Here is a 12,323-nt window from a genome sequence, read left to right as displayed (position 1 = left end):
AAACCATTTTTTAAACTCTTTTAATTCCCGTTCCACTGTATTCAGAAGTTGTTCTAAACTTTGCCCAGAGCAATATAAATTGGTATCATCGGCAAATAAGACACAGTTCATACATTCAGATACTTTACAGATGTCATTTATGTACAATATAAACAGTTTTGGTCCTAGTACTGATCCTTGCGGAACCCCACATGTGATCTTCAATAGATCAGATTGAATATTGCTTATTTGTACATATTGATGTCTATCTTCTAGGTAACTTTTGAGCCATGAATATGCTAGTCCTCTAATCCCATATCTCTCCAGTTTATTCATGAGTAATTCATGATCTATAGTGTCAAAAGCCTTCCTTAGGTCTATAAACACCCCAACAGTATACTCCCTATTATCTATTGCAGTGGAAATCTCCTCTACCAGTTGCATCACTGCCATCGAGGTGGACCTATTTGCTCTAAATCCGTATTGATTATCACTTAGTAATCTGTGTTTATTTATAAAATTATCAAGTCTGTCTACAAATAATTTTTCTAAAATCTTGGAGAACTGAGGGAGCAAAGAAACAGGTCTATAGTTGGAGAGCTTGTGTCTGTCTCCATTTTTATATATAGGTATGATTTTAGCTGTTTTCATTTCATTGGGAAAAATACCTGTCTTAAAAGATTGGTTGCAAATATGTGTAATTGGTTTTACTGTGCATTCTATAGTATCTTTTATCAAAGACATATCAATGTCAGTCGAATCAGTAGTTCAATATTGCCATGAGCTTCTACACTGAGTACTGTAATAAATCCCCAGAGGTTCACTTTCCCCTGCCCATAGTGATAAAGACATCTGGTATCTAGCTAATGGAAGCCACGATTATAGCCCTCCACTCCAACCCCACACCTTAATGGTCTTGTGAGACCGTTTGTCCTGTTTTCCTGTTTGTTTTAGACTTGTTTTTCTGCTGAAAACTAGGGTTAAAACACTTGAAATGTTGTTTGGTTGTTGTTTTAGGGGAAACTATTTTAAGGTTTTATTAAGTGCTGCACACATTGATCTATATTACTGGATTGGACGTCGCCTGTTGCCGCTATAGCTAGCGATGCGTCGCCCTCGGAGCCATTACTATGTATTGAGTCATGTCAGCAAAGCAGTGTAGTTCCTATGTGGGATGTGCATCCATCTGTCACAAAAACAGTCCTATCGCCCTTATTTCTTATCCGATTTTGATAAAATATGGCTTAAATTAAAGGTGAGAATATTGCCGATGTTGTGATATGTAAAACTTCGTATTATCCCAAGAGATCAATTTATAAGCAGTCTGGGAATTTTTCAATTTAGGAAAAAAAAAACTGCATAAAGCCCTTTTCTTTCACCTGGCTAAAACTAAATCAATCAATCAATCAAAGTTTATTTGTATAGCGCTTTTAACAACTCAAGTTGTCGCAAAGCAGCTTTACAGGATTTACAAGGTTAACAATACTATGGGTCCAGAACCCTAAATAACACATGTAAGTCATGTTTTTGATATTCAATCATAATTATGGTAAAAAGTTGTAAATAAATAACTGATAAGTTTTAATTATGATCACAATTCTGATATTGAAAGTCAAATTTATGAGTTTATCTCTTTATTTGTCAACTCTCCCCGTTACAGCTGTATTTTTCATAAATTCTTTAAGTGCAATACCTATATGTTCAAGCATAATATGAGATGGCATCAGTGTGGAGGAGCATCTTTGAGCACTACATGACTAAATGTGGGTGAAATTAATTATGAAATTATGATAGAGAAAATAATGAGTTTGAATCTGAAATTTATGACAAAATTTGTCAGATTTTTTTTACCTTCAAGTAGCAGAAAAGAGCTTACACAATTCAGTTTCCCACAAATACATAGATAACTTGACATGACACCAAATATACAATTTTCAAAATCATTTATTGCAGCCACTTCTCATTGGCTACAGAATTTCATCAACTTTAATAAAATATTTATTATTATTAATATGGTCTAGAAGGTTGAAAATCTGTGGCACTGCTCCTTCTCTAACATGTGCCCTCTTCAGTGTACGGTTTATATCAGTGGGCAGTGAGCACTGTATATCCTTTCTGTGGATGACGGTCCTCTCAGACGTCCACACTTTCTGACCCACAATTTGTACAGCTCATATTTTCTTTGTTTGTTGGGAAATCTGTGTAGAAAAATGGCATTTATTAAAAAACACCTATATTATACCACAGTTAGTTCCGACCCTACAATGTGATTGGCTGAGAGGCGATCTAGGAGTGCCAATATTACACGTTATAGCACTGTAACCGAAGCTCTCCATGTATTACTCCGCCACATACAGGTAACCTAGCAACGAAGCAGCGTTTACAAGCCAAACAGCGCAACTACAAACAAGTAGCGACATTATCAAAATGAAGTACAGAGAGTTTGTTAAATCTATTGGCTTCGAAAGCATTTGTTTCAATCTGAAACTGGAGGATTAAGCTATAAATGACCAGCCTGATTCCTCCAATGAGTCAAGGTTTGTCACGCTTACAAACAATGATTTGGGTGAGCTAGAAATGGAGAGAAACGAAGTTAATACCGTAAAACAAACGTGCTGGGCTCTTAATGTATTTACATCCTGGTTAAAAATCCATTATCAATAATTGTTGTACTTTATTTTTAATAAATACAATTTTATCAACAGTTGTTTTTGTGTATATTTAGCTCTATAATATGTATTGGATAAGGCTGTTCCAGTGTTGTGTAAGTTTAGCAGCGAGTCATTGAATGGAACTATTTTAACTGGCGGAGTGTTTTTAACCAAACAGGTCCTATTTTCTCGTCCTCTTTAACTCAAAATCTTTCAATAAACAGCGATAATGGAACTGTGGTATAATCGCAATAATACACTCGAGGTTCGTGCTATAACGTGTAATATTGGCACTGCTGTGCTGCGGTCGTAGGCACGAGGCCGCAGTGCATCCAGCAGTGCCAATATTACACGTTAGCGCTCCCTCTCGTGTATTACTGCGTAATTAACCTGGGGTGAGTTTCCAAAAACGTTCTTAGCGCTAAGTACTTCGTTCTTATGTACGAGGTTAAGAAGTACTTGGCGCTAAGAACGTTTTGGGAAACTCACCCCTGTTGATTTAAAAAATAATTATGACAAATTTAATTGACTTTAATTTTCATTCGGTTTCATTATTTATTCAGTTTGTGTGAGAGAGTATCTATGGGACATAATGCCAACTGGACTGAACATCGCTTCCCAGCATGGACGTAGTTTTGATTTCATAAGTGGGGGGGACACAACCTGGGGTGGCGAACTGTTGAGCGGGGGGGGGGGGGGGGGGGGGTTGGTTGAATGAAAATTGTTGAGCGCTGTGAACAAAAATTGTTGAGCGGGGGGGGGGGGGGGAGCTCGGAGCTGCATGATCCCAGTGCTAGATTTGTCGCTATTTGGATATTGTTTTTTTAACCGTTAAAAAGTGGGGGGGACATGACTTCGTCGCTACTTAAATATTTGGTTTTAACTCTAAAAACTGGGGGGGACCAAAACCGGCTTTTGAAAAAGTGGGGGGGACATGTCCCCCCCGTCCCCCCCCAAAACTACGTCCGTGCTTCCCAGTAATACAGATTTAGAGATGATTTTAATGAACATCGTATTTACAACATTATCCTAACATGATAACAATATTAATAACAACACATAATCATTTGTTGGAACAGAAAACTTGTTTTTAAGTGGGTTTACTCGACATAGCTGTAACGTATTGAACAGGCAGAGAGGGATCCAAATGCGGAAGAACACCGCTTTTATTGAAATGAAACGTTGGTACAGAAACAGGCAGGTGTATCACGAGCACTAGTAACAACTGCGTTGTCTTGGCGTGGTCAGGACGGTCCAGGGTCATACCGGGGAAGCCGAAGTCAGGAGGTACAGAGGGACTAGGCAGGAGACGAGGTCGGGGACGTAAGCGAGGGTCGGAACACAGGAAAGCAGACAGGTAATAGAAAGGCTTGGTATGCGGCATGAGTCGGCAATACTTCGCGACTAGGAAGTGGAATGTGGGCGTTTAAGTAGAGATACAGGGGGTGTGGTGATGAGTGTCAGGTGAGGCTGGTAGGTGGAGATCAGGTGGCATTCCTTACAATAGCTTTATCAAAATCAAGCTAGCATGGGCAGTCAACCTCATCTCCGCTATTTTTTTTTATAAAAATTGTTTTACTGACCTGTGAAATGTGATACCCTTTGATCTTGTGATCTTGCTGTCGTAGTTTTGACAATGTATGTCCCTCTTTGGTTTTCCTTACGTGACTGTCTGCTAGATCTCATTTTTATGTCCGTCCATGAATGCTCCTCAATGCAAGACTCAATGCATAGTAATGGCGCCTGCGCGGCGCATGCTAAAAAGATCATTTTGGCTAGGGTGACCAAACGTCCGTATATCCCGGGACATGTCCGTATTTCACGTCCTGTCCCGGGCGTCCCGGGATATTTTTTAAAACTGTGGAAATGTCCTGGGCCCGTATTTATCAAACTTCTTAGAGTGGAATTTTGGACTAAAGTGCTGAAAAATTCTTAGATTTGCTCCTACTCACAGAGTTAAGTGTAAGTGCCAGTTATCAAAACTCTCAAGTATAAGAATCACTCTTACTCTCCCGAAAAGTTAAGACTGCTCCAGAGGACTCATAAGTTGTTAAGAGTTGCCACTAGGGGGCTGAGATGGCACTGAGAAGACAGAGACGCGTGCGAACCTTCATTTTAGGTACACATTTCAATTTTATGTATAAATATGCACAATAATTAGGCATTAGGATAAGCATGGGTTTTAATTTTTTTTGTTCTTCCTTTCATTTTTTTCATGCAAGATTGTAATATTCATGCTGCGATTTTAATGCTTTAATTTTAAGCTTTGACGTCTGCCTTGTCAGTTATTGTATGTCATTTGGGAGTGAGTCCTCTGCCAGAGGTCCATCAGACGCCCACTCTTCCTCCGGTCATTCATGACTGGAGGTGTTTGAAAGCGCTGTCAGAGAGGGAGGGGCAGATGGAGAATCTGCGCTCAAGCCAGCAGGGTCAGGAGCACGAGCAACTTCTTTATTACTGACGGATGCAATAATTTTGAAGTGACAATTAGCACCACAGTGTTTGTGTGCACATCTAAATAAATGATAAAAACCTTGTCTTTGAGATATGTTTTAGAATTTCATTAATGCAGGATCCTGACCCCCCTCCACTCCACAGATCACCACAGTGTCTCCCCCCATGATACGCTGCACCACCTCACAAACTGCGCTAAGAGGCTTGCCCGGTGGTCCTCCGCCTGAATGCGATTCGGTTAGAATGTATGCAGTATCCAAAATAAATCAGAGAAAATATATGAATAACAAAAGAAAGAAGGGAAAATTATACATACCAGTGTGTGTCACATAGGACTTAAAGGTAGATATGAAATCTCTTTTTATTAGGATTATTTATTAACTACGTAAATACGCTGTGTTATTTCACAAAATTATGACTGCAACATCATTAAGTTAAATGTTAAAGTTATTTCAACATTTTCTGAATTTTATCTAGACATTTCTCAGGAAATATTATTGAACATGAAATCCGATCCAGTGATTGGTTCCTGCGGCACAGCCAGGTGTCGTAAATCAGCTCTTAGACTGACACTTAAGAATTGCTCCTACACTTCGCTTAAAGTGAGACTGAGAGGCTTGATAACTCACTTTTAGTCTCAGCTTTTAACTAAGAATTATTTTAGACATAAGTCAATTCTTAGCAGCATTCTTAGGAGTAATTCTAAGAAGTTTGATAAATACGGGCCCTGGTTTTTAAATTACGTTAATCGGGCCATTAATTCTACAGGCACTAGGACCCTGAGCACGGCGCTGTATGACACGGAATCCCTGAGCCTCCAAGTATGTTTCGCTGCGAGCTGCAGCCTGCAGGAAGGCGGAGTTGGACATCCAACCCCGCCCACATCCAACTCCACCCTCTAATGCGCTGTCGTGCGCCAACCCACTACTTCTTCATTCGAGAATAACTGTGTGGTACTTGAAAATATGCATAATAACTCACAAGTGTTCAAGAGACACGTCTTTGCGCTTAATTTACACATACCTCGTTTACTTTGTGTATCGTTCCACGTATGTTATTCATTATTTTTATTTATTGGGTGGCGAACGTAAAATGTTGACGGGGGGATGTAAAATGGACACAAATTAAGTGTTATATCGCGATAGATCGATCGCCGGTGGTTGGCGCCAGAGCGAACTAGTAACTCAAATTATAGATGTAGATCAGAGGTAAATAAACTAGATTTTTTCGGCGTGAGAAATCGGATGTGTGGCGTGAGAGCGTGTGAAGACGGACAAATACGTGTGTCTCACGCTCAATGCGTGAGAGTTGGCAACCCTGCTACTATAAGTACACAATTAAAATGGTAATGTTTACTGATAATGTTGGTGATAGAGAAGGGGTATGTTGGTAATGTTGGTAATGGAGAAGGGGTGTAATCAGGGCTTAATTTGAGCCGGATCCTGCCGGAACAGGATCCGGGAACTCTTTCATTTTGAAGGGTGCGTTCTGGGAACTGTCTGCCTCGATCCGGTAACTTTCAAGCCTACTAATTATAAGTTATGAAGAAATCTGTCTGCGTTGAACCAATTAATTGAACAAATAATTCTATAAAAGACATTTTTAAACACAAGATCCACATTCCTAAATCACATAAGAGCTCTCCTTTTTAGCGATGTCTTTCCGTGTCTCCCCTATAAAGCTAGTTATACTTTTGTGAGTGACCGTAGCGCGCGACTCCGCACACCTCGCGCGCGTCACAATCTTTGCTGTGTCCTCCTGAAACGATATGTGGTAGTATAAAGAAACACCCCTCAAACACAGGGGAAGGAACATTTACCTGACCAATTGTAATGCTGTATTGTGTTTCAGATTTGAAAAGTGCTGGAATTTAGGCTAAAGTACTTGAACATGCACTTAAAATGCACTTCTGCACTTAAAACACTTATAAAACACACGTAAATAGTTCTTGCAGTTCTGTTTACTGGGAGCAAAAACAGTCCGAGTTTCGAACGTAACATGGGCGTGGCTTCGGTCTTGAGAAGAGGGTGGAGTTGGATGTGGGCGGGGTTGGATGTCCAACTCCGCCTTCCTGCAGGCTGCAGCGAGACATACTTGGGGCTTCTCCATCAGTTGAGCCTCATCATACTCAACTGGCGGAGAACCAACAACTTACGTTCGCCAGCCCCCCCCCCCCCCCCCCTCCCCCCACACAGTGTCCTGGTTTTCCCAAACAAAAATATGGTCACCCTAATTTTGGCTCAATTTTAAATGAATACATTTTGACAAACAACTAACATGCTTAAGAAGATTCCGCGATGTATGTAGAAAGGTTTCTGCTTAATCGCGCAAAATAATCATCTAACAGCTAATTGTGAACTGAGGCAATGTCTTACAGTTTATAGCAAGTAACACACCGAAACACGAGGGGGCAGTACTGCCACTGGCTGCATTCTCTGCCTCCGAGAATCTCACTGAAGTAGAGTCGTATAAGGAAGAGCTGTGAACATTTACTGACTGCCTAGAAACACTTTTAGGTAAGCTATTGCTGCAATACAATGATAATATATCCGTCGGTTAATTTCCCCTAAATATTTTTGTCATGTGCTGCACGTTATATAACTTCTGCTAACTAGATAAGATATGTCACTTCAGTTCGGCAAATGAGTTTGTCAAAGAAATGTCAGTTAGCTTATCTGTGTTTTTGTCAGTTTACCTTAGCTTGCTAACTACACCTTCACTAACTAATACACCTTCACTAATACACCTTCACTAACTATACACCTTCACTAACTAATACACCTTCACTAATACACCTTCACTAACTAATACACCTTCGCTAACTGATACACCTTCACTAATACACCTTCACTAACTAATACACCTTCGCTAACTAATACACCTTCACTAACTAATACACCTTCACTAACTAATACACCTTCACTAACTAATACACACCTTCACTAACTAATACACCTTCACTAATACACCTTCACTAACTATACACCTTCACTAATACACCTTCACTAACTAATACACCTTCACTAATACACCTTCACTAACTAATACACCTTCACTAACTATACACATTCACTAACTATACACCTTCGCTAACTAATACACCTTCACTAACTAATACACCTTCACTAATACACCTTTACTAACTAATACACCTTCACTAATACACCTTCACTAACTAATACACCTTCACTAACAAACCAGGCTCATTCTGATGTGACCTGTCACAGGAGCTTCATGGCTTCATTCTCTGATTTTATATCCTGGGTGCTGCTTTCTGTGTATTCTTCACTATTCGTCACTGAGATTTAATTCTGAAGCTTTGTCCGCCACTGTCAAGCCAGTGAATACATTCATTGTCTTAAAGGCATAATGCCCACGAAGTCATGTTGCTGGATCACGAGTGTGTGTTTGCTCTTCGCAGTGTGTAGTTCAACCATTTCTCTGCTCTTGTGGATTGTCATATTCATGTTTGTTTATCACGTGCACGACCAGTGACTGGGCGCTATGGAGACTTCAGATCCAGGCCCAGCAGATGGAGAGGAACGAATGGTAGAACTGCGACCCAGAACCCGGTCCAATCCCGAGGGAGCAGAAGACCGGCGCAGTACCAACGGCAGTTTAAACAGCACGCCACCACCACAGCCTGCCGTGGGCAGTCGTGTGGAGGGCGAGGGAGAGGCCTCCACCACCAACACCCCTCCCAATTCCACATCCAGCATTACGACAGCTGTCCCTGCACCCAGCACTGCAGCAGTCAGTGCCACAGCAGCTGTGCCTGGCCCAGCGCCTGGTGCCAAAGACAGACCCAAAACCACCCAGCCCTCTATTCCCCCACACATCCCCCCAGGAGCAGACCTGCAGCTGCGAGCACCTAGAGTCAACTGTCCTGAAAAAGTGGTAAGACACTTTTAAGGATAAGTACAAAAGGTCTGATAAGTAGAGAAGGTCTGATAAGTAGAGAAGGTCTGAGCTTCAGAACTCTGTGTTCATGCGCTGTGTTGTATCTCTCAAATAGATAATCTGTTTGGATTTATCAGAGGAAATGTCACTGCAGAAGCTAGAGTCTTTCAATGGGTAATGTCTGGATTTAATGCATTTACAGTCATACAGAAATCTGCTGCAGTTTGATCATGCTAATTGAATCACTGGATCTCATCTGTAGATCCAAAACAAATGCCCTCAATATCTCCCAGAAGATGATTGAAATGTTTGTGAGAACAAAACACAAAATAGACAAGACACATGAGTTTGCCTTGGTCGTGGTCAATGACGATGCCTTGTGGGTGAGTATCAGATGAGATAATTGTCCAGTTAGTAAAAAACTAAACATGTGCGTGTCCTTCCCCATGTAGGGGTGACGGTACAAATGATGACTGATGCACAAGATGTTTTTGAGATAAATGAAGTTGTTGCATGTGTCTCAATGACACATGAGCACGCAGGCAGTTTAGAGGCAGGGATGTTGTATAAAAACTCATTGTTGCAGTACCAAATATTGGCCTGCTGGTTGCAATGAATTGTGATCCTTTAAAAATCTGTTTTCAACTTGTCTTTTACAGTTATCAGGATTCACTTCAGATCCACGAGAGTTATGCAGCTGTCTGTATGACCTGGAAACAAATGTTTGTGAATCATTCAGTATCCTTCCATGGTCTTAATTATTGCATTAAATGCAGGTGGAATTAGATTTACAGCATTAAATGTATATAATTATGACAGGTGAGCTTACTATAAACTGCTGATTCCCTTAATATTTTAATCCAGACCTGGAAGATCTTCTCAATGTTATGTAAGAGGTTTTTGTTTGTTTTTTAGCAATCATCTAAATTTTTCTGTCACGATGGAAAAATGTGTTGTTAAAAACAAGCTTTATAAAAGCTTAATAATGGATGGGCCCTTCAATCAAAGTATCATTACAAGCTGTAAAACACCTGCTCCGTCTTGTAGTCTCCAGAAGATCGAGCTTCCACTAATGGACAATGTTCAGACGATCCCGCCACCTTTTGTGGTTCGCACCCTCCTCATCTACAGTCGCCACGCTGGCCAACTACAGTTCAACCCGTCCGACGCAGTCAGTGTGAGTCAGCGGGTCAGAACTAACTTTTGTAACACCTCAGAACCGCTGCGATCCTTTATGAGTGTATTTGCCTCCCCCATACATCTTGAAAATGTGTCTTTGTTTTCCAGAAAATGTTCTGCTCTCCATACTTCTTCTTTGATGTCATTTACCTTCATAATGGAACAGACGAGCAGGGGGGAGCCAGCAGCTGGAGGGTCTGTGTGTTCCCCATCGTCTCCACATCATTAACTTCTCCTGCTATATCACTTGTGGCGTTGGGTCTGCCACGGTAAACCCATGTGTCCTCACTCACTCTGTCGTCTCTGCAGGACATATACGCGTCCTTCTCGAGTTTGGACACCAAAGGGATGTGCTACCGCTTCGAGGCTTCGTTGTGCGGCCCTGCCGTCGACCTCTACAACTGCATGGCCAGGCTCTTGTGCCACCCCCTGCAGAGGCCCTTCCAGAGTCATGCCTCCTACAGCCTGCTAGAGGGCGATGACGCGCAAGAGATCGAGGCGACGGTGTAGCAGCGTCACCAGCAGCGCACCAGAGGAGGAGAGACGCGGAGAGTCACCGACTCACCCCACATCCCTCTTCCCTGGGAGCTGCCTTCCTTTTCTCTCTGAGGACGAACGCTTTCCGCTGTCTGAAGGAGGACGGAAGGGAGACTTTTAATCGTAATGAAATGGAGGGATCTGGACAGAAGGTCTGAGTTTCAGGACCTCTGTGGGGTTCCTTTAGTTATGAAATGGTGTTTTCCTTAAGATTTCTTCTCATTCATTTTTACTTCCGACTATGTCGTGTCTACTGCACGTTTCCTGGCTCGTTCATTTTTTGAAACAGCTGTAAAGTCTGTTGGATAACTCAATCAGCCAATGATTGTGGCAAATATACAAATATAACACTTTTATGATGTACAGACATTTTTTTATATACATACTTGAAAATCAACATGGCCCGAGCAAATTCTAAAATGTACACCAAGTATGTATTATAAAGTATGTTAGTCTGTAGTAAAGTGTGTATGATCTTATTGCATATGGGAGTATGTAGTCATTGTGATACAGTGAGAGGTTTTGTCCACTGTAAATCAATCCAGAATACACAAAATGACAGATCAGCTAAATTCTTAAACCTGAATATGGAGCACACAGAATTTCACAGTTGTTTTGCATTTTATTAGTTTAGTCCGTGGTGTTTGCTCAGACCGCTCAGGCATTTATGTGACTTGGTCTTTTGTGACTGGTGAGCGGTTTTGCTTTTTTGTGCTCCCCAGTTTAATTGGCTAAATGATTGTGGTCTTTCACTCATTCGTCTAATACGCTCTAACAATATGGGCGGAAGCCATCTGGTTTAGATCCTACTTGAAACTGTTGGCATTTGTGTAACTGGAGTTTTTTTGTGGTGTTCCTGTGGCGTGTTTCTTCCTTGTATATATTAACATTGGCTTTTACTGCAGTACTGCTAGTGATGTCTCTCAGAGATATTGGAATCTACAATGACACAAATAAAAAGTGTCAAAATGATTAGAACCTTGTCCTCTTGCAGTCTGAGATGAGAGATTATAAGAGCATGTTTGGGAGTTCACACGTGCTTGTTGCCTCTGGATTGCTAGGCTGATATAGAGCTATAAATGTTAGCCCTCTTTAATTTCTGTGATGTGCTACTTGTAAACAAGTCATGGCAGCTTTGAAGCTGCATCCTGCCTTGTAAACCTGCTGTGTTTAAGGGTCACAAAATAATTGTCGGAAGGGCTTTTAAGATTGTATTAAAAGCTAAGACCAATAATAATTGACCTCTTCCCCATCAGAACTCTCCATGCTTCTCAGAAGCAAGGTGTTCTTAGAAATGGGTTTGCCTTTCTGCTCCTCAGATTTGACCTCTCACCACCAAATGCTTAGTAAACAATGGCATGTCCCTGATTTAGCAGAGAAAAAATGTCAATATTGGCATCTAACCCAGTTCTCATGTTACATTATTCCATCACAAAATGCATTATAATAAAAATGTTTACATGAGGATTTCCACAAAAGAAATCATTTCACTCCATTCATGTCAGTGTTCAGGGTTGTCAGTTCAGTATCATATTGCAGCTTGTCTCAAAACTGATCCACCATTTTTAAAAACCAAAATCACCTTCTGATTGAAACGTTGCCATGCTAAAATAGGTCTAAAAA

General features: G+C 41.0%; 1 protein-coding gene and 1 long non-coding RNA gene across 2 annotated transcripts; one reads left to right on the top strand and one right to left on the bottom strand.

Moving 5' to 3' along the window:
- Positions 1-1,905: 1,905 nt before the first annotated feature.
- LOC143528627 (uncharacterized) lies at positions 1,906-4,737 on the bottom strand. Its single transcript, XR_013134501.1, has 2 exons — positions 4,214-4,737; positions 1,906-2,177 (listed from the first exon to the last, which is right to left on the bottom strand). It is a non-coding gene; the product is annotated as an uncharacterized LOC143528627 (long non-coding RNA).
- Positions 4,738-7,461: 2,724 nt separating this feature from the next.
- Positions 7,462-11,672, top strand: babam1 (BRISC and BRCA1 A complex member 1). Its single transcript, XM_077024422.1, has 9 exons — positions 7,462-7,600; positions 8,577-8,981; positions 9,100-9,158; positions 9,247-9,367; positions 9,644-9,722; positions 9,849-9,873; positions 10,032-10,161; positions 10,272-10,358; positions 10,473-11,672. The coding sequence occupies exons 2-9, from the start codon at positions 8,589-8,591 to the stop codon at positions 10,671-10,673; spliced, it is 1,095 nt and encodes a 364-aa protein (XP_076880537.1). The 5' UTR covers positions 7,462-7,600; positions 8,577-8,588; the 3' UTR covers positions 10,674-11,672.
- The last annotated feature ends 651 nt before the right edge of the window (positions 11,673-12,323 follow it).

The sequence above is a fragment of the Brachyhypopomus gauderio genome, chromosome 12 (genome assembly GCF_052324685.1).
Source record: "Brachyhypopomus gauderio isolate BG-103 chromosome 12, BGAUD_0.2, whole genome shotgun sequence".
NCBI classification, from domain to species: domain Eukaryota; kingdom Metazoa; phylum Chordata; class Actinopteri; order Gymnotiformes; family Hypopomidae; genus Brachyhypopomus; species Brachyhypopomus gauderio.
Note: the sequence above shows the minus strand (reverse complement) of the source record. Positions and strands in the feature narration are given on the sequence as shown.